Source organism: Callospermophilus lateralis, chromosome 1 (genome assembly GCF_048772815.1).
Source record: "Callospermophilus lateralis isolate mCalLat2 chromosome 1, mCalLat2.hap1, whole genome shotgun sequence".
Classification (NCBI taxonomy): domain Eukaryota; kingdom Metazoa; phylum Chordata; class Mammalia; order Rodentia; family Sciuridae; genus Callospermophilus; species Callospermophilus lateralis.
In genome coordinates this window covers 182,245,867-182,266,681 of record NC_135305.1, presented here as the reverse complement: position 1 = coordinate 182,266,681, position 20,815 = coordinate 182,245,867, and the positions used below count along the sequence as shown (strand labels likewise).

At 43.5% G+C, this 20,815-nt stretch overlaps 1 protein-coding gene across 1 annotated transcript in view; it reads left to right on the top strand.

Annotated features, from left to right (window-relative positions):
* The window catches only part of Rftn1 (raftlin, lipid raft linker 1), a 202,728-nt gene that overhangs the window by 15,957 nt on the left and 165,956 nt on the right, over nt 1-20,815 (top strand). Inside the window, exon 2 of the mRNA XM_076842179.1 lies at nt 4,886-5,038. Coding sequence (XP_076698294.1) covers nt 4,894-5,038 — 145 coding nt within the window. The 5' untranslated portion in view covers nt 4,886-4,893. The remainder of the gene's footprint in view (nt 1-4,885; nt 5,039-20,815) is intronic.

Sequence of the window (20,815 nt, the reverse complement as noted above, 5' to 3'; positions counted from 1 at the left end):
AAATTTAAAAATTAAATAGAAAACTATAGACAAAATTAAATCATACTGAAGTGTTAGTGGCTTTCAGGAGCCTAGTTTGTTGCCCTCTCTGTGGAGACATTGATGGTTTTGAAGGGCAATTATGATTTCCTTGGAAATCGTAACAAAAATGGTAACAAAAATGGGAGCGAGTTTGAAGAAGAGGTTTCTTCTTGGGGATCCCCAATTGCTTAGCCTTACAGAGCTAGGCGGTCTGCACAAGTATGTGACAGGTCAAGGTCGACTCTTTCCCTTGCTTGCCCGCCTGTGCACTCCTCAGTCTCATGACCCTGAAGTCCCAGGATGGAGAACATGCCTCCAGTCTCATACAGGAAATGGTCCTTCTCCTCAGAACTCTGTAGTGTATGCACAGTGACTTCATCAGAGCAGCTGGCCTCAGATGACTTGCCTTCCCTTTTAATTCAGAAAGCTCGACTCCCGGTGGGTGGACAGTTCTGTGTTTTGCCTTCAACCTACTTTTATTGTTTGGAGATGTTTCTGGACACCTACAGGATCACATATTTATTTGTTTTTGAACTTTTCAATGAAAAGAGTTTTTTTTTTTGTTTGTTTGTTTTTCTTTTTGTTTGTAGTATTGGAGATTGAACCCAGGGAAAAATGATTATTATTTTTTTGTGGTGCTAAGAATTGAACCTACAACCTCACACGTGCTAGGCAAACTTCTACTGCGGGGCTACATTCCCCAACTAGCTTGGTGAAATTAAAAAAAAAATATTTATTTTTTTAGTTGTAGTTGGACACAATATCTTTGTTTTATTTATTTATTTTTATGTGGTGTTGAAGATTGAACCCAGGGCCTCACACATGCTAGGCGAACACTCTCCCGCTGAGCCCCAATCCTAGCGCGGCTTGGTGAAATTTGAGTGTGGGAAAGTACATAAGTACTGAGAGGCTCAGTGAGTTGTCACAGACTGAACCCCTGAGTATCCTGCACCCAAATCAAGAAAAGAGCATGACCAATTCCCCAGAAGCGCCCTGGTGCTCTCAGGTAGTCACTGTTCCCAGGATAGTCCAGTATTCCAGCTCTTAACCCTGTATGTCATTTTGCTTGTTTTGGAGCTCTGGGTACAGAAAAGAGGAAGTCTGCACTCTTCTGTGACTGGCTTCCTGCCTCTCCTTTTACTATTTTAACGTTTGCCCATGTTGTCATGGGTACTCTTAATTTCTGTTTCCTTGCTTTATAATATTTTGCTATATGAATATACCACGATTTGTTCATCTTTTCTCCTGAAAGGCATCTGGGCGATTCCCTGGGGAGGGCCATTAGGAGGGGAGAGACTGTGAGCATTGTATGTGTCCTTTGATGCCCTCATATACACATGGTCATTGGTATATACCTAGGAAAGGAACTTCTGGGTCACAAGATATGCTTATATTCAGTTTCCCTACATATCATTGTATTTCCAAAGTGGTTGTACAAACCTACACTCCTGCTATCAGTGTAGGGGAATTCTGTTTGCTTCGAATCCTTGCCAACACTTGTTACAGGTTTATTTATTCAAAATGGTCTGGACCAGAAAAGTTTCAGATTTCAGAGTGTTTCAGATTTTGGAATATTTGCTTAGGCTTTGCCAGTGGAGCACCTCACCCCTGCCTCTTCTTCAAATCTGATTTCCAAAATGTTCTGAAATCCAAACTTTTTGAGCATCATCTCTCAAAAAGTCGGAGCATTTCAGATTTTGGACTTTTGGATGAAGGATGCTCAACTTGTATTAGCAGATTTCAAAATTTTTAGCTATTCTGATTATGAGTGTGTTTTGGTTGCTCCTTTGATTTCCCTGATGAGCAGTGAGGCTGAGCTACTTTTCCTCTGTCCCTTGGTGGTGTGCACTATACATCCTCGCTGTGACAAGCCCCTTCAGGCATCTTACCAATTTGCTGTGGGATAGTCTGTTTCCTACTGCTTTGTAGGAGTTCTCTGATTGGTTGTGGATATAGTGACTCTGTTGAGTGAATGCAGTGTGTGCGGAGCCAGTTCACACTGGTTCATGAGAGCTTCAGTGATGTCACCTCAGTTACTTGGAATCAGCACAGTGGGAGTGTTTACACTGCAGAAATGGGCAAACTCTGCAAATCAGGGCTTCTCCCGCTTCTTGGAGAGCTGGATGACTGGAAGATCATTTCATAAATGTGCTGCAGCATCTTCTAGGATCTGGATTGCCTTTTCTGACTTCAAAATGTGTTTTGAGGGACTGGGGTTGTGGCTCAGTGGTAGAGTGCTCTTGCCTAGCTTGTGTGAGGCACTGGGTTCAATGCCTCAGCAGCACATAAAAATAAAATAAAGGTATTGGGTCCCCCTACAACTAAAAATTATATATATTAAAAATAAAAGTTGTGTTTTGAGGAACAGAAGAATTTAGTCTTCATCTCTGCCATTCTATAAAGATTTACTGTTTGTAGTTAGAAGACGTTTGTGTCCTATTTAAGAACTCTTGGCCTCCACCTCCATGCTTTTTGCATATGACTAGCTTGTCATGCTCAAGTTTGAAATATTCCTTTTTAAAAATTTTTTAGTTGTGGATGGACAAGATACCTTTATTTATTTATTTATATGTGGTGTTGAGGATTGAACCCAGTGCCTTACATGTGCCAGGCAAGCTCTCCACCACTGAGCCACAACCCTATCCTATCCCCTATCAATTTTGAAGTAATCTTCTTAACTTTTTCTCTACAGATGCAGCCCTGACCTGTGTGATCATAAAGGGGATAAGTAGGAGCTTATTTTAAATGCAGCTTTTGATTCACTCATTAAGCCTCAGCTGGGGTAGGACTGCATTCCTCAGAGAAGGAGAACCCTTTTCTGATTTTTCACAAAGGACACCAACTGGGGGCTGGAGATGTGGCTCAGTGGTAGAGCACTTGCCTGGCATGTGTGAGGCCCTGGGTTCAATCCTCAGCACTGCATATAAATTCAAAAAAAAAAGAAAAAAGTAAAAGATCAATTTACAACTTAAAAAAAAAAAAAAATGACCAAGTGGGTGAGCAGGTGGCCCTGGCCCTCTAACCCTCTCCCTTCCCCTCCACACCTTAGGGCTTCCTGATTCCATGCCTAAACCATTGCTGAGCTCTTGCTCCATCTCTACATAGTCCTATTCCAAATTTATGCAGCGAAGCCTCTCTGAAGTACCCTCTCCAGGCTTCCACTTCTGGTCTTGTGTTATACTTTGAGTGTCCCTTGTCCTTTACCAGGCTAACCAACTGAGGGCAAAGACCATACCGTCTGGATGGTGTTTTTGCTCATTGTAGGCATGCAGGAAATGTACCCCAGTGACCAACTTGGTAAGCCTTTGTGCTATTTGCAATCCTGTTCCGGTGGTGATGGTGCCCTTCTTGCCCATCTCACCAGTGTTCCCTGTCCCCAGCACTTAGGAACCTCTCCATTCATTTCCTCTATGCTTTGCTACAGCGGATGCCGATCGGCCTGCTTTTTGGCAGTTAAATATGCGGCCTCTGTACACATCAGCTATTATATCTGCAGAACTACAGAGTATTTTACAAGTAATCAGTTCATGCAGACTGCACATAAATCATGTCTGCTCTGGCCCTTTGGACACTAATGTTCCCTTATTAAGGCATAAGTAAGGCTTCCTGTTCTCATCCATTCTTTCAGACATTTTTTTTAATTACTGAAAAGTATAGGCTGGTGGTGGTTACACCACCCACCTCCTTCTATTCTCCCTACCCTCCTTCCTTTTTGTGAGGTTCCATTTGTTTTTCTGGAACTTGCTAAATTGCCTTAGGAAGCTGGGTGCCTTGTGAATGGATTGAGCGAAAGGAAATTCTTATCTACAAGAGGAAACAGTCACCATGTTTCTGTGGGTGATATTCTTGGCTAGTTAATATTTTTGTGAAGTGTGTTTTGGTGGCAGCCCCCATACCCCAGACGGGAGGGAAGTATATGGCTTATGCTCATGCCACAAAAGGAAATATCTTCCCCTGAAGTCTGGGGAGGGGATGGAGTCATTTTGTGAGTGTCATTCTGCCTAAATAAACAGAGCAGGTTCACTGTTTTTAATCCCTAGAAAGGGTGGAAGCTTAGCCCACCCTAGGGTACACATTATTGTAACATTTCTCCATTTTCTTTTCAAACAGAAGCTATAGATCTTCACTCTAGTAAGCACGGATTTCTGCTTCCAATCTCTCTGGCCCTGCTATCAGTGTTCAGTCAGTTTTCATTTGGGTCTGAAATGACTCTCAGAGTGTGGACGTCTGCTATTATTTCCTGTGGTTTGGGCTAAAAAAAAAAAAAAAGAAAAAAAGAAAAGGGGGACTTTTAGACAAGCCCATAAAAATATCGCCCTCTACTTTGAGAGATGTTTTATGAATATCCATTCCTGTCTAAATAATTACTGTTGAGAGTAGAGAGGACTCCAGAGTTTAGAAACTGTAACAACAACTTATTATTCTCTCTTAGCAACCACAGGGAAGGTGACACATCTCTTGTTTTTCTACAGACGAGATGACACCATAATGCACTGTATTGCTTTTGAGATCCCATTTTTTAATCATGTATACAGATTGCCGTGGAAGCGAAGCACTCTGAGGTATTATTTTCCTCAGATAGGGGAAAGAAAAGGATATAAGCGGGTATACTTTTGGTGTCATTTTTAAAATCACAGGATGGCTGGTAATGGCATCCTCAAGAAGGACACAGCACCTGGACATGGAGCAGAGTTGTCTCTTTAGCACCCATATTAAATTATACCCATGATTTCTTACAGGCTGAGTTCCTTGACACATTCTTCAGGAAAATGAGTTTTTTAAAAAAATATTGTGGTGTTTATAAACAAAATCTCTGGAAAAATTATCACTCCTGTCCCCCTCTTGGTTTTCCTTCCCCTGGCAGCTGCTGAAATGGGTTGCGGATTGAACAAGTTTGAGAAGCGTGATGAGAAGCGGCCTGGGAATATTTATTCAACTTTGAAGAGGCCTCAGGTGGAAACCAAGGTGGATGTGGCCTATGAGTACCGCTTCCTGGAATTCACAACTCTGAGTGCTGGTGAGTATACCCCAAGCCTAGCTTTCAGGGGACCCACCTGAGGCCTTGAGCCTGCCTGGCCATGTGGCTCTGTCCCTGGCAGGGTCTCTGGCTAGAGCCTAAGAGGAAGGGTGGGCAGGAGAGGGGCTTGAGGAACCAGGGCAGGCCTATCTGAAGGGGACAGCTTACAGAATCCAGGTGTTTATATGAAATCTCTGTCTTTTTAAGTTGAAATTATAAAAATGAAGGTTGTGTGTGAGCTAAGTGATACATGGATAGGCTGCATTTGGCCCATGGACCAACCAGTTTGCAAACCCTTGTGGCAGGCCCCACAGAACAGAAAGATTTCCTTATCTTCTTGAATGAATCTGCCCATCAACCCAAGTTCACCTGCGCTTTGTCACCCTCTTGTCCATCTGGGCTTGCCTGTGCCTCACCTGAGCTAGAGGAGTCAGGGTCACCTACCGAGACCAGTGTCCAGGGTCTAAGGGAGCAGGGATGGCCCTGGAGTGCCTGGCAAGTTGTGTTCAGGGCACCTACTGTGTGTAGTTGCTTGATGGTAGTGGGGGAGTCTGGAGGCAGGTACTGGTTCTGGAGCTGCTTACCTGGTTGGTCAAACATATGAGAGAAAAAAAAAGAAAAAGAAAACCTCAACTATTTAAAATTATGTGATGGATGGAGTTGGAGAATATTTTGCTAAGCAAAGTAAGCCAAACTCCAAAAAACTAAAGCCTGAATGTTTTCTCTGATTAGTGGGTGCTGACCTGTGATTGGGGGAACATGGGAAGAATAGAGGAACTTTGGATTGGGCAAAAGGGAGGGTGGGGAAGGGTTATGAGGGTAGGAAAGATAGTGGAATGAGATGGACATCATTACCCTGGGTACATATATGATTGCACAAGTGGTGCATCTCTACACTGTGTACAACCAGAGAATTGAAATGTTGCGCTCTATTTGTGTATGATGAATTGAAATGCATTCTGCTGTCATGTACAACTAAGTAGAACAAATTTAAAAAATTATGTGGATTTGGAAAACGAAGAGAACACTCTTTTTTGGGGGTCCCAGGAAGTTAGGAGCAAAACCTGGGCACTATATCACTAGGGCACCTAAACCATTGCTGGGCTCTTGCTCCATCTCTATATAGTTCCTATTCCAAATCTATGCAGCGAAGCGTGTCTGAAGTTCCCTCTCCAGGCTTCCACTTCTGGTCTCGTGTTATACTTTGAGTGTCCATTGGACACTGGATTTGGAAAACGAAGAGAACACTCTTTTTATGGGCCCCAGGAAGTTAGGAGCAAAACTGGGCACTCTATCACTTAAGACACTTTCTCCCTGGGTTTCTGTGAAATATATAGGAGAATAAGTGGGAAAAGCCCTCATATTCATGGTTTTGGTCCTGGCTGTGCTTTGGCATCATGGGTAAGTCACTAAGCCTCTCAGGCCTGCAGTGTTCCTGTCTTTAAAAGAAGCGTGCACATCACAGGGAGGCTGTGAAGTTTAGAAGAAGAAATGTGTGCAAAGCCCTTCGCACAAAGCCTGGCGCTTCGAGTATCCCCCTCCTCCTTTGGGCTGTCACTGACCCTCTGTGAAGCCTCTGTGGCTTCTTGAGCCCTAAGAGGGATGGGCAGCTGGGCACAGGTGACATCTTCGTATCCCTCCAAGTCAACAAAACCAAACTCAGCCTCTTCCTCCTCATATTGTGTCCTTCTGGCTGGGGATGTAGCTCAGTAGTTAAGCACCCCTAGGTTCAGTGCCTGATACGGGGGAAAAATAAAGGGAAGAAAGAAAGAAAATAAAGAGTTAATTTTAAAATAAAGATAAAATTTCACGGGCTCTCTCTCTCTCTCTCTCTCTCTCTCTCTCTCTCTCTCTCTCTCTCACACACACACACACACACACACACACAAATAAAATAATTGTTGTTCCAGGAACATATGCTATGTGCCATTCTTGGCCTCCGGCTGCTCCCACCATCATCTCTTGCCAATTTCCCTGACCTCCTTGCTAGTTTCCCTGTGTTCCCGTGGCTGCTGCATCTGCATTCCTTCTCTGTTTTTTTAAATTGCATTATCTTTTGTTTTCTAATTATAAAATGAATGCAAGCTCATTATAAAGAGCTAGAACCACCCTGGGAAAAGTCCTGCTGCCTGTCCTCCCTGCTTTTGCCCCTGTCCTACAGATCACTTAGCTCCTCTGCTCAGAGCCCTCCTGTGGCTCCCACCTCCTCCACTGGTCTCACGGCTTCCCTGGGAACTCATTCTCCTGCAGCTTGTCTTTCGTGTTCTGCTGTATCGCACCGCTCTTTCTGTATCCTCCAGGCCTCCCCGGGGCTTCCGGGCTGCCTGATCTTTGTCTGCAAGTTTTTTCCAGAGATCCCCTTGCCTCATCTTCTTAAACTCCTCCTCTCTGAAGATTTTCCTGACATCCATTTGAAATGTCTACCTCCCCTGCAACTCCCCATCTCTTTCCCTCTTGATTTAGTCCATGTCATCAAAGGATTTTGCTTATTGCTGTTTCGTTGTTTTTTGTCTGCCTTCCTTCATGGAAAAGTAGAATCTCTTTCCTGGAGTGTGGGGATGGTGTCTGTTTTATTATCTGCTGCACCTTGGGTGCTTAGGATGGTGCCTAATCAATGAATATTTGTCAAACAGATGCTCATCATCTTTGTATGCATCTTGCATTTTTGCAGTTTCACATGGTATGGTGAGGTATGCACTCTGTCATCCATGTGCTCTCAAAGTATGATTTAATGACTATATGATTTAATCACTCAGTGTGCTATAATTTATTTAGCAGTCCCCTTTTATTGGACATTTAAGTTACTTTGGGCTTTGGGCTATTATAAATAATGTTGTGATAAGCAATGTTGTACATAAATCTTTGTGTACATTTCTGATTATTTCCTCAGGAATTGCCAAGTTGAAGGATGCGAATGTCAGGACTTTTGATAAATTGCCAAATTGCCCTCTAGATAGGACCTGTTTGTGTAAAACACACATCTGATCATGCTCAACAATTTGGCAGGTTTCCCTGGGCAGATGAAGTTGAGGCTCAGGTTGGCGCTGGGGGCTTTCTGTAGCTTGGTCTTGGGACTGTCTCCCAGGCATCCCCAGAGGACAGTGTGTGCTGTGGCTGTAGGACCGCCTGCTCCCCCAGGACCCCTCTTTCCCAGCTTCCCTGCTTTGGCAAGGCTCTGCCTCTTATTGCTTGCCACTGGAATCTACCCACTGGAATCCTCCTTCTTGACATCAAACCCATCAGCCTTACTCTCTGCACACCTGCAGTTTGTCAGCACCATCCTTATGACACTTTTATTACATCATACATTAAACCTACTTGTATTTCCTTCAGGGCAAAGACTAAACCCTGTTCATCTTTCTGTTAGTCTTCCTTGTTCACACTTTCTAGCTGAGAAGAGCCCATGCTAACTGGCTGGGTCCCGGTAAACCCAGAGATGTGTTTCTGTGCGTCAATCCATTTCCCTGGCAGTATCCCCAGCTTTTCTGATGAGCTCATTCACCCTTGTCCAAAACGGAGGTAACATTTGTTAAGTGCCTACTATATACCATTCTATTCCTTTTCCAACTGATTTGCTTTCTTTTACTTCTTCTGTCACCGATTTTATTTTCTAGAATTTTTTTTATAAATGGAGTCATGCAGTATATATTCTTTTTGGTCATGTAGTATGTAGTTTCTGTCACTCCCTCAGCTTGCTCATTTGGAGCATCCACGTCACATGTGTTCATCCCCTGCTGTGTTACTAAGTAGTATTCCATGGTATGGATGGGCTAGTTTGTTTTTTCATTCACCTGTTGATGGTCATTTGTGTTGTTTCCAGTTTGGGGCCATTCTAAATTAAGTTGCTATGAATATTCATCTTGTGTGGCTTCTGGCATTTTATCTTTGCAATAACCTAGTGAATTATATGGGTACAACTCCCCCGTTTTTTCAGATGGGGAGACAGATACTCAGAGAGAGGTTAAGTAACCTGCCCAAAGATGCGGTATTGGGAAGTGACAGAGGAAGTGACCTAGATCTAGAAAGTGACATAGATCTCTTGGGCATCAGAGCACATGTAAATTACAAGATGCTCGGCAAATAAGGCATTAACACCAATTAGAACATTCTTGCGAGAGACTTGTGTTATGTAGAAGGGCATATGATATATTCCTCTTCCATAAGGTTTTTTAAAAATATTTTTAGTTGTAGATGGACACAGAACCTATATTTTATTTATTTATTTTTATGTGGTGCTGAGGATCAAACCCAGTGCCTTGCACATGCTAGGTGAGTACTCTACCACTGAGCTACAACCCCAGCCCTTCCATAAGGTTTTGACATAATCTTCCATGGGAGATTTTTTTAAATGCACTTAATACGCTTATCTTTCACAGAAAAGATGCTCCTCTGACTCTTAAGCAAATGCAAATCGGGGGTAGAGTATTGGCCAGTGTTCACTTCATGGCTTAGAAGGACAGGGACTGTGTGCATTTTTTAAGAAATCAGGATTAGATTTAACATGGCTTTGTCTCTTGTTTGAAGCTTGGTGCCGTTGTGGATGATATTGGAACCTGCAGCCTCACTTGTAGGGCTGGCAGAGGCGAAAAGCAGCGGGAACCTCACAGCGACGCACATAAGCTGCCAAAAGTCTCAATTCTGGGTGATTTGATTGGGTCTTAAATTTTCAATTAAGTCTGGTCACCGAGGGATGAACCTGGCCTTTGCTGGGTTTCATCGCAGACGGAGGCCCCTAAAGCATCACAATCTCTGCAAAACGGTGCCTCATTATCCCTTTTATGTGTGTGTTTTGCCAGCTTCTCTGTGCCAGGCCACTCTAATACCCCTTGAAAGCTACCTGTGTCGGCTCTGTGAGAATCAACTGTGTTTTATACATTTGGTTCTAGCGACAGTTGGCACCGAGTGTGATCAGTATAACGAGGCCAGTGCCCAGGGCTTAGGGCCTTGCTTGAACTCTCCAGTCCTGTGCTGTTCAGAACAGGATAACTCAGCCACATGGCTTTTTAAATGTAATCATTAAAATTAAATAAGATTAAAAATTCATTTCCTCCTTCACACTAGCTGCATTTCAAGTGCTCAGTAGCCGTGCATGCCTGGTGGCTGCCATATTGGATGGTTCAGATAAATAATATTTCCAGCATCTCAGAAAGTTATATGAGACAGCGCTGGTCTGTTTTCGAGGGAGAAAGGCTTGGTTCTACGTCAGAATCTGCATTTCTAATTCAGAATAATATACAATTTTATCATGTACATTTGTTCTTGGGCTCATAATGACCACAGGGTGACATTTCATTGATTCCACACATACTAACTGAACATTGGCATTGGGCCAGATGTTGTGTTCTGGGGATTAATGGGTGAACCAGACAGGAGATGTACCCAAAGGCCTTAGTCTGCTTGGGCTGCTATAACAAGCACACACGGATGGCTTAAACAATAGACATTTATTTTCTCCAGTTTTGGGAACTGGAAGTCTCTGTACTGGAGAGGATACTTCATAGTGGGGTCCTGGTGAAGACTCCCTTCTTGGCTTGCAGACAGTTGCCTGTGAGAATTGACTGCATCCTCACTGTGTTCTCTCATAGCAGAGAGGGAGTTTGAGAGGAGATGGAGGGAGGGAAGGAGAAAAAAAAGAGAGCATGTGTGTGCTTGATTTATAGTCCTGCTGGGTTAGGACCCCACCTTTATGACCTCCTTTGACTTTAATTCTTTACCCCAGATATAGTCATATGGAAATAAGATTTGGGGGGATATGATTCAGTTTATAGCACCAGTCTTATCCACTACTCTGGATTGGTTCAAAATCTCTTTCAAAGGAAGAACCAAAGTGATGGAGATAAGAGGGGAGGGTGGTAGCCCCCATTATTGATGGAGGGGTGAAAGGCTTACGATATACAGGCGAATTTAGCATTAGCCAGGCAAAAAATGTGTGGAAGAAAAAGGGAAGGAGATAAGCTTTCCAGGCAGAGTGGATAACGCATGGGAAAGACCAAAAATTCAGAGGCAATATTTCATATATGGGAAGACACAGGCAGTTCTGTTTGGTGGGGAGAAGTAAGGTGGGGTACAGATGACAAAAGGTCTTAAGTGTTGGGTTAAAGAGACCTGGCTTTTTCAGGAACACTCAAGGTTTTTAAGGTCAGAAGAGAGTGGGTCATGATCAGCTTCAAACTCTAGAAAGATCTCTTTGAGTTTAGAATGAAGGAGGATGGAAGGGGCAAGAGTGGGGGAGGGAAAACCATTTGGAATTAATTACAGCCATCAGCAAGGCTCAGGTGGCCTCAGCCAAGACAGTGGCAATGGGGACAAGAGAAGTCGGTGGGTCAAGAGAGATCAGGAGGTGGTCCCAGGACCTGCCTGGAGGCCGAGGGAAAGCTGGGTTTAGAAGTGGGTTTGTAGGGTACCCAGGTGGATGGCATGAGGTCACACACCAAGTGTTCTGGTAATGCACTTGCTCAATCACTCAAGGAGCCCCGAGAACTGGAGGGAAGGCATTATTTCTCTTATTTATTTTCAGACGAGGAAGTTGCTTTCACAGGTAGTAAGTCATGGACCAGAGCCAATGTTTCTTTTCCCAGGCTTTGATGCCCATGAAAGAGAGTTCAAGGGTAACCTGTGAATGCATGCGGCTGCATGCTCTCTCAGTGCTGCTAGTGTGAACAGATATATTGGGGTATAACTTCTATTCAAAGACATATACCCATATTAAGTGTATAGTTTGGTGAGCTTCGATATTATGAACCTCTGGAGAATGACCACCACATTCAAGATGCAGAACTTTCCCATCACCCAGGAGAGCTCCCTCAGGTGCCTCCAGACCAGACAATGGATCTTCTTCCCACCACTGCAGATTCATTTTGCCTCTTTTTGAATAAAATGGAATCATACTGAATGTGCTCCTTTGTGTCTGGCTTCTTTAACTCAGCATGTTTTGGTGATTCGTCCATGCTGTTGTATGAATCCAGAGCCTATTGCCTTTTGTTTTTGAGAATATTCCATTGTTCGGATGTACTACAATTTGTTTAATCCCCCTCCCATTGAACAGTTGGGCTATTTCCAGTTTGGGGCTATTATGAAGAAAGTTGCCATGAACATTTGTGAACAAGGCTTGTGTGGACATATGTTCATTTTTATTGAATAAATATGTCAGAAGTAGAATTTTTGGGTTGTTTGGCAAGTGTATATTTACTTTTTTAAGACACAGTCTGTTTTCCAGAGGGGTTGTACAGTTTTACGAGTCTAACAACAATGTATGTGGGTTAGTAACTTTATTATTATTATTATTATTATTATTATTATAGGTACTGGGGATTGAACTCAGGGGCACTCGACCACTGAGCCACATCCCCAGCTCTATTTTGTATTTTATTTAGAGAGAGTCTCACTGAGTTGCTTAGCACCTTGATTTTGCTGAACTGGCTTTGAACTCCTGATCTTCTTGCCTCAGCCTCCTGAGCTACTGGGATTACAGGCATGTGCCACTGCACTGGCAAGTTGCTTAATTTTTTTACATGTAATAATAGACTACTGTTTATTCAGCAAGTAGTATTCATCTCTTTTAAACAAGCTAACAATAGTCATATGAGGTGGGTGGAGTCACCTCTATGGTATAGCAAAATATAGTGATAGAGTTTGGTTGGAGAGGTTTTAAAGGGATGTAGCTCAGTGGTAGAATGCTTGCCTAACATGCTTTGGGCCCTAGGTTTAATCCCCAACACCTCCAAAAAACTGTATGGAGAAGTTATAAAAATGACTTCCTGCTGGGTGTGATGGCACACTCTGTAATCCCAGCAATTTGGGACGCTGAGGCAGGAGGATTGCAAGTTCAAGGCCAGCCTCAGCAACTTAGTGAGACCCTGTCTGAAAATAAAGTTAAAAGGACTGGAGATGTCACTCACCTCTGGGTTCAATCCTCAGTACCAAAAAAAAAAAAAAAAGAAGTAACTTGCTGTATGCCCGTACACTACTGGATGTTGTAGAACAACCGCTCGCCTCTCTGACAGTGGAGCATTCTCTCTGGGCTTCCCTAGTTCCTGAGACTCCTGCACCCTGGTGAGTTTAAATCAAAGGGCGTCAACCTGAAAACACTCCAAATTTTGTCTGTATGCTCCATTGCCTGTCTTTTCAAGCTTGTCTTCTTTTTCCCCCTCTTAAATTCTTGCTTATAAAATTTTCCCACAACACATGTTACAATTTTGAGGATTGGGCTGCCTGGCCACATTTTTCAAATTCCCATCTTTGTGGTTTTCCTGTCTAAGGGGTCTTTAAGAGTTGACCTTAGGGATGTTTTCTTCCACATTTTGCTGACCAGGCTCATACTTGGATTTTGGCTGCCAGCATGTTAGCCTTAAACTGTATATAAATTTTGGGTGGTCATGATAAGAACACAGGGTGATAGTCACTATTCAAAACATGTATATTGTGCAATGAATCATTTAAGGGTCCGTCCAGAGTTAACTTCCAGTCTGGGTAACATTAGCCCTAAACAACTACAGAAGCAGCTGTTGGTTGTTGTCTGTGTAGCTGTCCTTGTGTGCTCATTTTACAGCTGGGAAAAACACTAATCTGAAAAGATGGGTCACATGTTCTGAAAATTAAGAAATTAAAGGTTTTCTTTCTTTCTTTTTGGCCAAGAGCTTGAGTACTTTAGTTTGTTATAAATCCTGGCACTCTTTGCCTTTCTGGTTTCAGGGCTCTTGAAGTCAGAGATGATAGGCAAGTTCCAAAGAGTTGCCTCAAACAATGTTAACCTCCAGACAAGACTGCAGCCTTTGGAACTAATCATTACCCTAAAGTAGTGGTTCTTGAACTTGAGTGTTATCACCTGGAGAATCCCCCGGAGGGCCTGTTAAAACAGCCCCCTGTTCAGAGTCTCTGACTTGGTAACCTTGGGTAAGGCCTGAGAATCTGCCTTTGTAACACATCCCCAGGTGCTCTGTGGGCACCATACTTTGAGAACCTTTACCACATCTTTTACTTGAGTAGAGATGGTATAAATAAATATGCTGGTATGATTCTTTTTTTAGTATAAAATAAGTTCAGTAAATACTCATCTACTTTTACATTATGACCAACTTATAAGTATTCTCTTAAAGTGACTTGTACTCTATTTGGGAGGACAGGCCATGGTCCTAAAAAATCATAAGCTGGAACAATGATTCTCCAACCTAAATTCCTATGCCCAGGAATAGGAATTGGCCTGCCAGGCCAGTTAAGTCAGTCTTGAGGAATGGACCCAGATGTCAGTACTTTTGAAACTACAGGTGATGCCAATGAGCTGCTGAGTTTGCTAACAAGTGAGCAGGCACGTGTTAAGTCCCACGTGGTTGGCTGATATGAACGTGGGCATCCCAATAAATGACCTTCAGGAGACTCGCAGTGGGTAGAGATTTTGTTTCCCTTGAACCTCCTGCGATTTACCTCTGGTCCCAAGAAGCCCAGTCTTTTCCTGATGCATTGTGTGAGTATGTGATATGGCATAAGCTGGGGGAGGTCTGGTATGGTCAGTGGTCTAAGAATGAGCTGTTCATGCAGATGAGTGGCCCCAAAGGCTGGGATTTTTAGGGAAGGGCTCCTATGGGACTTTTAGCGCTGGATCTTGAAGGAGAAGGAGGAATGGTATTCACCTTGGGGGCATGTGGTGGAGGAAGGGTATGGCAAAGTAGAGGATTAGGAATGGTTACTGGGTCCGGTCGACTTTTGAGAAAGGAAGGTAAAATGGATAGGAGTGGGCTGGGGATGTAGCTCAGAGGTAGAGAGTGCTGACAACGCCCTGATACATCACGCTTAAACCCTTAAATGGTATGGGTACAGTCGTTAGCACTGAGATCTAGCTGCAGGTATAGAGTGCTTGCCTTGCATGCATGAAGTCCTCACTGGGAAGGAAGCCCCACCTAGGAAACCATGGAAAGGGAGGGCGGAAAATATTGGGAGTGGGGGGGAGGCTGGGGGCTGGGGGCTGTGTAGCTCTTTGCATCACAAGAGGATTCTTGGTTTAAAGTGGGTTTCACTGTGGGGTTCCTTTAGATAGAGCCTCAAGGACCCTGAAGTGTTTGTTTTGCCATCCCTTAATGAGGTATTTATTATCTCTCTCTAAATACGGTATCTGCCACTTCAGAACATGACAAATTCATCTATAACATTTGCAGCTCCTCAGCATGGAGCAGGTCCCTGACATTGATAGCATTTTGTGGCCCCTGCACCCGTAGGTAAAAAAACCATGAACCTTACTGCAAAATATTAGAAGCCGGGGAGGAGGGAAGGTGGAAGGATAGGAGGAAGGCCCAAAGCTTCCTTTGACATTATGGCAGAAAGTAGGAAGCCCCATATCTGAGTTGGGGGCATTGACTCTTTATATCTTCCAAATTTTTTTTGGGGGGGTAGGGTTTCAGGGAATTGAAGTCAGGAGCACTCAACCACTGAGCCACATTCCCAGCCCTATTTTGTATTTTATTTAGAGACAAGATCTCACTGAGTTGCTTAGTGCCTTGATTTCATTGAGGCTGGCTTTGAACTTGCGATCCTTTTGCCTCAGCCTCCTGAGCCTCTGGGATTACAAGCGTGCACCACCACACCCAGCTAGCCCCCAGTTCTTAAGCTCATCCTGGAGGGAGGGTCCTCCTGTCTCAGCCTGTAATCTTAATGGTACAAAGGCTGTTCTGCCACTGTGGCCTCTGGCCTTGCAGGAGACACCTCTAGATGACCCACTGTGAGGGGAGCCACAGGCTTAGTGATGTTGTTGGTGTTAATAGTTGAGAGCAGAGGCTCCACACATCATGCTTGGTGTAAATTAATACCCATAAGGATCCTGATTTTTACAAATGAGGAAACGAGGGTCATTTTGGTGACCCAGCATATATCCATGATCCTACTTCAAGTATGCAGTCATACTTGCCACCTTTAAATCTTTTCCTCTTAAGCAATGTGGACAGTATCAAAGTTCTCACAGATGATGGCTTTGAGATTTGGGTGCTGCTTATCTGTCATTTGAAGCCTCCCAGCTGTGACAGATCTCCTTTGGATTGTACCCCCATTAGTGAGAACTTTCCTGTATGCTTTAGTGAATCAAAGGTGGTGGAGCCCAGCACCACAAAATAAAACAAGGTAACGGGATATGAATATCACCTGCGTGTCGTCCCTGACTGTGTGGTTGGCAGCCCAGCTTTATCTACTTTACTTGGTCCTTACAGCTCTGGAGGTGATTGCTGTGTTTAGCTCTGCTTGATGAACAGGGAGGCACCGTGGCTGGGTGGTCCTGCCTTATGCAGCCACATCTTACACTAAGGCCTTTTATCTCCATGCAGCCTGTATGTCTCACTGTGGCCCAGAGTGTGTGTGGGAACTGCAAGCCACATTGAAGGTCACTTTTTCTTACTACGAAGGTTGTGAATGTTGGTTAATAACCTGCTGGAATATCGTGTTGGTTTCCCTTTGCTGTTTTCACAAGAGGGCCACGTTTGACCTCTAGCTCGGATTGAGAAGGCCTCTTGTGATCTTGGACATGTGGATGGCTGCCACTTAGTTTTGTAAACATGCCAAGCTGGGTTTGCCCTGTGTTGAATATAGACTCCTCCTTTGCTGGAAAACAGTATGTGCGATAGGGTAGGGAAGCATTTTTCTTTCCTAGAAAATTGCTCTTTGGTCCTCTAGGTAGCATCGACTTCTGTGAAACCATCTGTTCCCTCCAGTATAATTTCCAGACTATTAGATTAAACAGTTTCTTCTGACCCACTTTCGGCTTCTGTTTCCTTTCGCTGTTCATTAATAAACTGCGCAGCAGCGTATTCATGGAGAGTGTGCATGTGTATATTTAATTTCAGTTTGGGCAAAAGCAATTGTTGGGTGCCATGAACTTGCTCAGTTTCCTACCTGGGTTTCATTTTTTGTTTCCAACTTCTATAATTACGAAGGGTTGGTTTTTTTTTTTGTTTGTTTTTAAGACTCATGCAAGGAAGTCAGTGGCATGAGTTATGGGTTGAGGCACTGTTGGGAGGTGTGCTAAAAACAGGCCCTGTTTTTAAACAGAATATGCGAAGAGTGGTAAGGAAATCGGTTCCCATAAGACTTGTCTCACAGCAGATAAGTGTGCTTGTGCAGTTTGCAGGGATTTGTAAGATGAATGAGATAGTATGAGTGACGTGACTTTAAACCTTTCTGAGCAGAGCTGCTGAATGCATCTTCTCTATGCTTGCTTTTGATGTTGCAACTGAGTCTGCTGTTAGCACTAATGTTATTGTTATATACACACTAATGGGGGTAGTAAGATTAGATTTAAGGAAGTCTGGCATTCTTTACATTCCTTTCTTAATGTAAAAACTCTTCATGCTCTTTTCCCAGCCACTTGAAATCCAGACCCAAGAAACAACATTCAGTCTTGTGTGAAAATGGGATCAGGGTGTGTGTGTGTGTGTGTGTGTGTGTGTGTGTGTATAACCCAAGTAGTAAATTTCAGTGACTTAAGGCTGTCTTCAGTAAAATGAAATTCCCGAGTGATGGCCGTTATCTGTCAAAGCAAAACCAAATTATTTTTCTGCAGGGATTCATAAAAGCAGCCCTGTGAAAGTGGTAATAATTTTTTAATCTAATTTGGTTAAAGTGGAACAGAAAATGAGTTAATGTTCTATGCATCCTACTAATGATTATTATCAATATTGCTTCAGAGAATTTGTATCAAGAGGTTTTTATCCCATTTCACTGGGGTCCAGAATCATTTTAGACTTTGAGCAGATTTCTCTGCTATTTCAGAGAAAGGGAGACCTGTTGAATTTTATCTATGGACTATTTTTGAGGGCAATTTTGGTGTGAAAAGGTGGGTGAGTCTGGCCTTAAGGTGCATGCTGCTGTCGTTAAGTCTAGAAAGTCATTTCCTGGGTTCTGTGTTTCAGACATGCTGTTCTTTGTTTACAGGTCAGATCTTCTGATAAATAAAGGTTATGCAGGCAAGGAGTACTTTCTATATTTAGCAGCTGATTCCCCCCCCCAGCCCCATTCTTCTAAGAGAGTGCTTTTCAGGTTATATGATTTTTATCAGGAGGCCTCCTTGGGTCCTGTTAAGAGGAAGGGGATTATTTCAGTTGGGCATCATGGTTTAAACTTGGTTTGTAGGCATGAACGCCACATGGGGCCATGAGGAATCAGTGTGGCTTTTGACATAGGATGGGTCAGGTATTCCTGGTAGCTTTTTGGGTGGATTTGGTTTAATGGAGGAAGCAGTCTTGTCTGATATGGTCATCCAATATTAATTGACTATTTACTGATGACCCGTCCTCAGGCTGTGTTGTGCATACGGTGGTGAACAAGACAATGAGGTCTCCCAGTAGGAAAAGGAGTCTAAAACATTCCACTAAATTCTAGAGTGATTGTGTTTTGAAACCAGCCTAGTTTGGGCACAGCCCTTGATGGGTCTGTTCTGTTGGAGAAGCATTTGTTTTGACTTGCATCACTTATCTTTGACCTGGTGGGCCCTTCATGCCTGGAGATTTGTCTGCTGTTTGGTATATGGCAATCCTAAGTCAAGTCTCATCTTTGGGTCCACCCAGCTGTAGTTGAGAAAACCCCTATGTTAGTGTCTCAGACCAGCTTCCTGGGTTGGCTGTGGATGTCGACAGGCTGAGCTGTTGGAGACTTCAGAGTCTCCAACAGTGCCTCAAAGGTGTCCTGGGGATGAACCCCTGCATCTTCTGTCCATGATAGCTTCCTGGGTGAGAAATGGTCTTCTGGGCCAGAGTGGGATGAAGCTTGTTAAAAGTTGCTGCATCTTCTCCTAACAGGCTGAGATGATGCTGGAAAGATGCACTAGGAATGGAGAGAAAGTCATTTGAGATTTTTCTGCATTGCCTTGCTTTATCCCCCAAACTGGTGTGGCCCAACTGCTTCTCTTCTTGCCTCGTTTCTTACCAATCTATAAACTGTTAAAAAAAAAAAAAAGGCAATAACTTCCATTTCTACTCAGTAGTTTCTTACTGTGAACTTCATATAAATGGATTAGACAGAAAAAACTAAAATCAAAAGAGAACTTTAAAGCAGTTTTTGGAAATTGGCATCGCAGAGAGGTGAGCCAATCAAGGATTTTCTTTTCTCACAAGGAATGTTGGAGTTCTGTACTGAACTTGGAGTTGGGAACCAAGGTAACTGAGGGGGGGAAACCAACTTTAGATTCAACGTCTCTGCTTATTGTAATATTGGTGGGTGTCCGTGGAGATGATCCCAGCCTCCTGGTATTCATGACCTGTAGAATCCCTTCCACAGTCCAGTGTGGTCCAGTGTGGGCTGGACCTAGAGACGTTCTCCTAGTGAATAGGATAGAGGGAAAATAACGGGTTGTCACTTCTGAGATTGGGTTACAAAAAGATTGCAGCTTCTGTCTTGGATTTTTGCACTCTTTCTCCCTCTGAGGGATGCCAGCCACCATTCATTGTACCCTGGAGAGGCTCATCTGGGAGGGAACTGAGAGACTTGCTAACAGCCTCTGAGGAAATAGGGCCCTCAGTCCAGCAGCCCCCGGGGAAACTGAATCCTGCCAACAACCATGTGTATGGGTTTGGAAGTGATCCACCCCAAGGGAGCCTAGAGGTGATGTCGGCCCTGGATGATACCTGAGGCAGCCTTCTGAGAGGTCTTGGTCCAGAGGCACCCAGCCAAGCTGCACCTAGATTTCTGACTCAAAAAACTAAGATAATAAATGTGAGTTTTATGGTAATTTGTTATACATCATTATGTATTAACACAGGAAGTTTATGTCACAAATATCTCCACCCTATGAAAGGTGGCCTGTGGAATTGTCAGAAACACAGGGTTTAAATTCTGGCTCTGCCATTTATTAGCTGTGTGACCTTGGGAAAGTCACTTAACCTCAGTTCCTATTGCCCCATCTGTAAATGGGAAATATAGGAATTATTTTTTCTTCCAGGAAAAGTAGCTAGAATAAAGGGTAGAAATGGGGTTTTAACTTTCTGCCACAATGAGAATAAAGAAAGGGTGATGTCAGTAGTTCCCCTCCCCTTTCAAGTCTCTTAAACTCCCATACCAAGTGGCTTCCGTTTGGTAGGGCAGTTTCCAGAGGAATCCTTAGCAGTACCCAGGGAGAGATGCACTGGTCCTTCAAGGCCATTAACAGGAGTGATCTCCACGGTGATTTTTTTTTTTTTTTTCCCTCACTAGTCTGGAAGCAAGTGACTGTGTTCACTTTTCCACCCTTGTCATTTCCTTGACGCCATGGAGACGCATCCACAGCATCTCTAATTTCATGCCACAGCTCTCGTGCACAGAGCTCATCTTTTCTCAAAACTAAATTATATGTTCAAGAAATGCCTTCTGCTTGGACCACAATTTTTCAGCAGCCTGGTTGTGAGTGGCTAAGCCTGGCTTCCAGCTGTACAAGTCAAGAGTCGTGACATTTAAACATATTGATGAAATGCAAATGGCCTGTGGTTAGCCTTTCACAAGGCCCCAGCACTCATGTAAATAAATGACCCAAAAGGGATTGGAAGGAGTGGACAGCAAAGCCCTCTCTTGAGTTTGAGAATTGTTTTTCACTGGATGCCTGTGTCTGGTGAGCACCCTCGGTAGGAATGAGGGCTGGCTTCCCATAGGTTCCCAGTCCACTGTAGGCTGTTCACTTGTAGATACATACAACTGGGGTCCCCACTTTTCTTTTAAAACTAGGATCCTCTAATTCAGTTTCCCTGTTCTAGAAATAAGCATGAAATCTTTTTTTTTTTTTTTTGGTCTATAGGAAAAATACACACACACACAGCAATGGGTCTCCTCAGTTTTTGA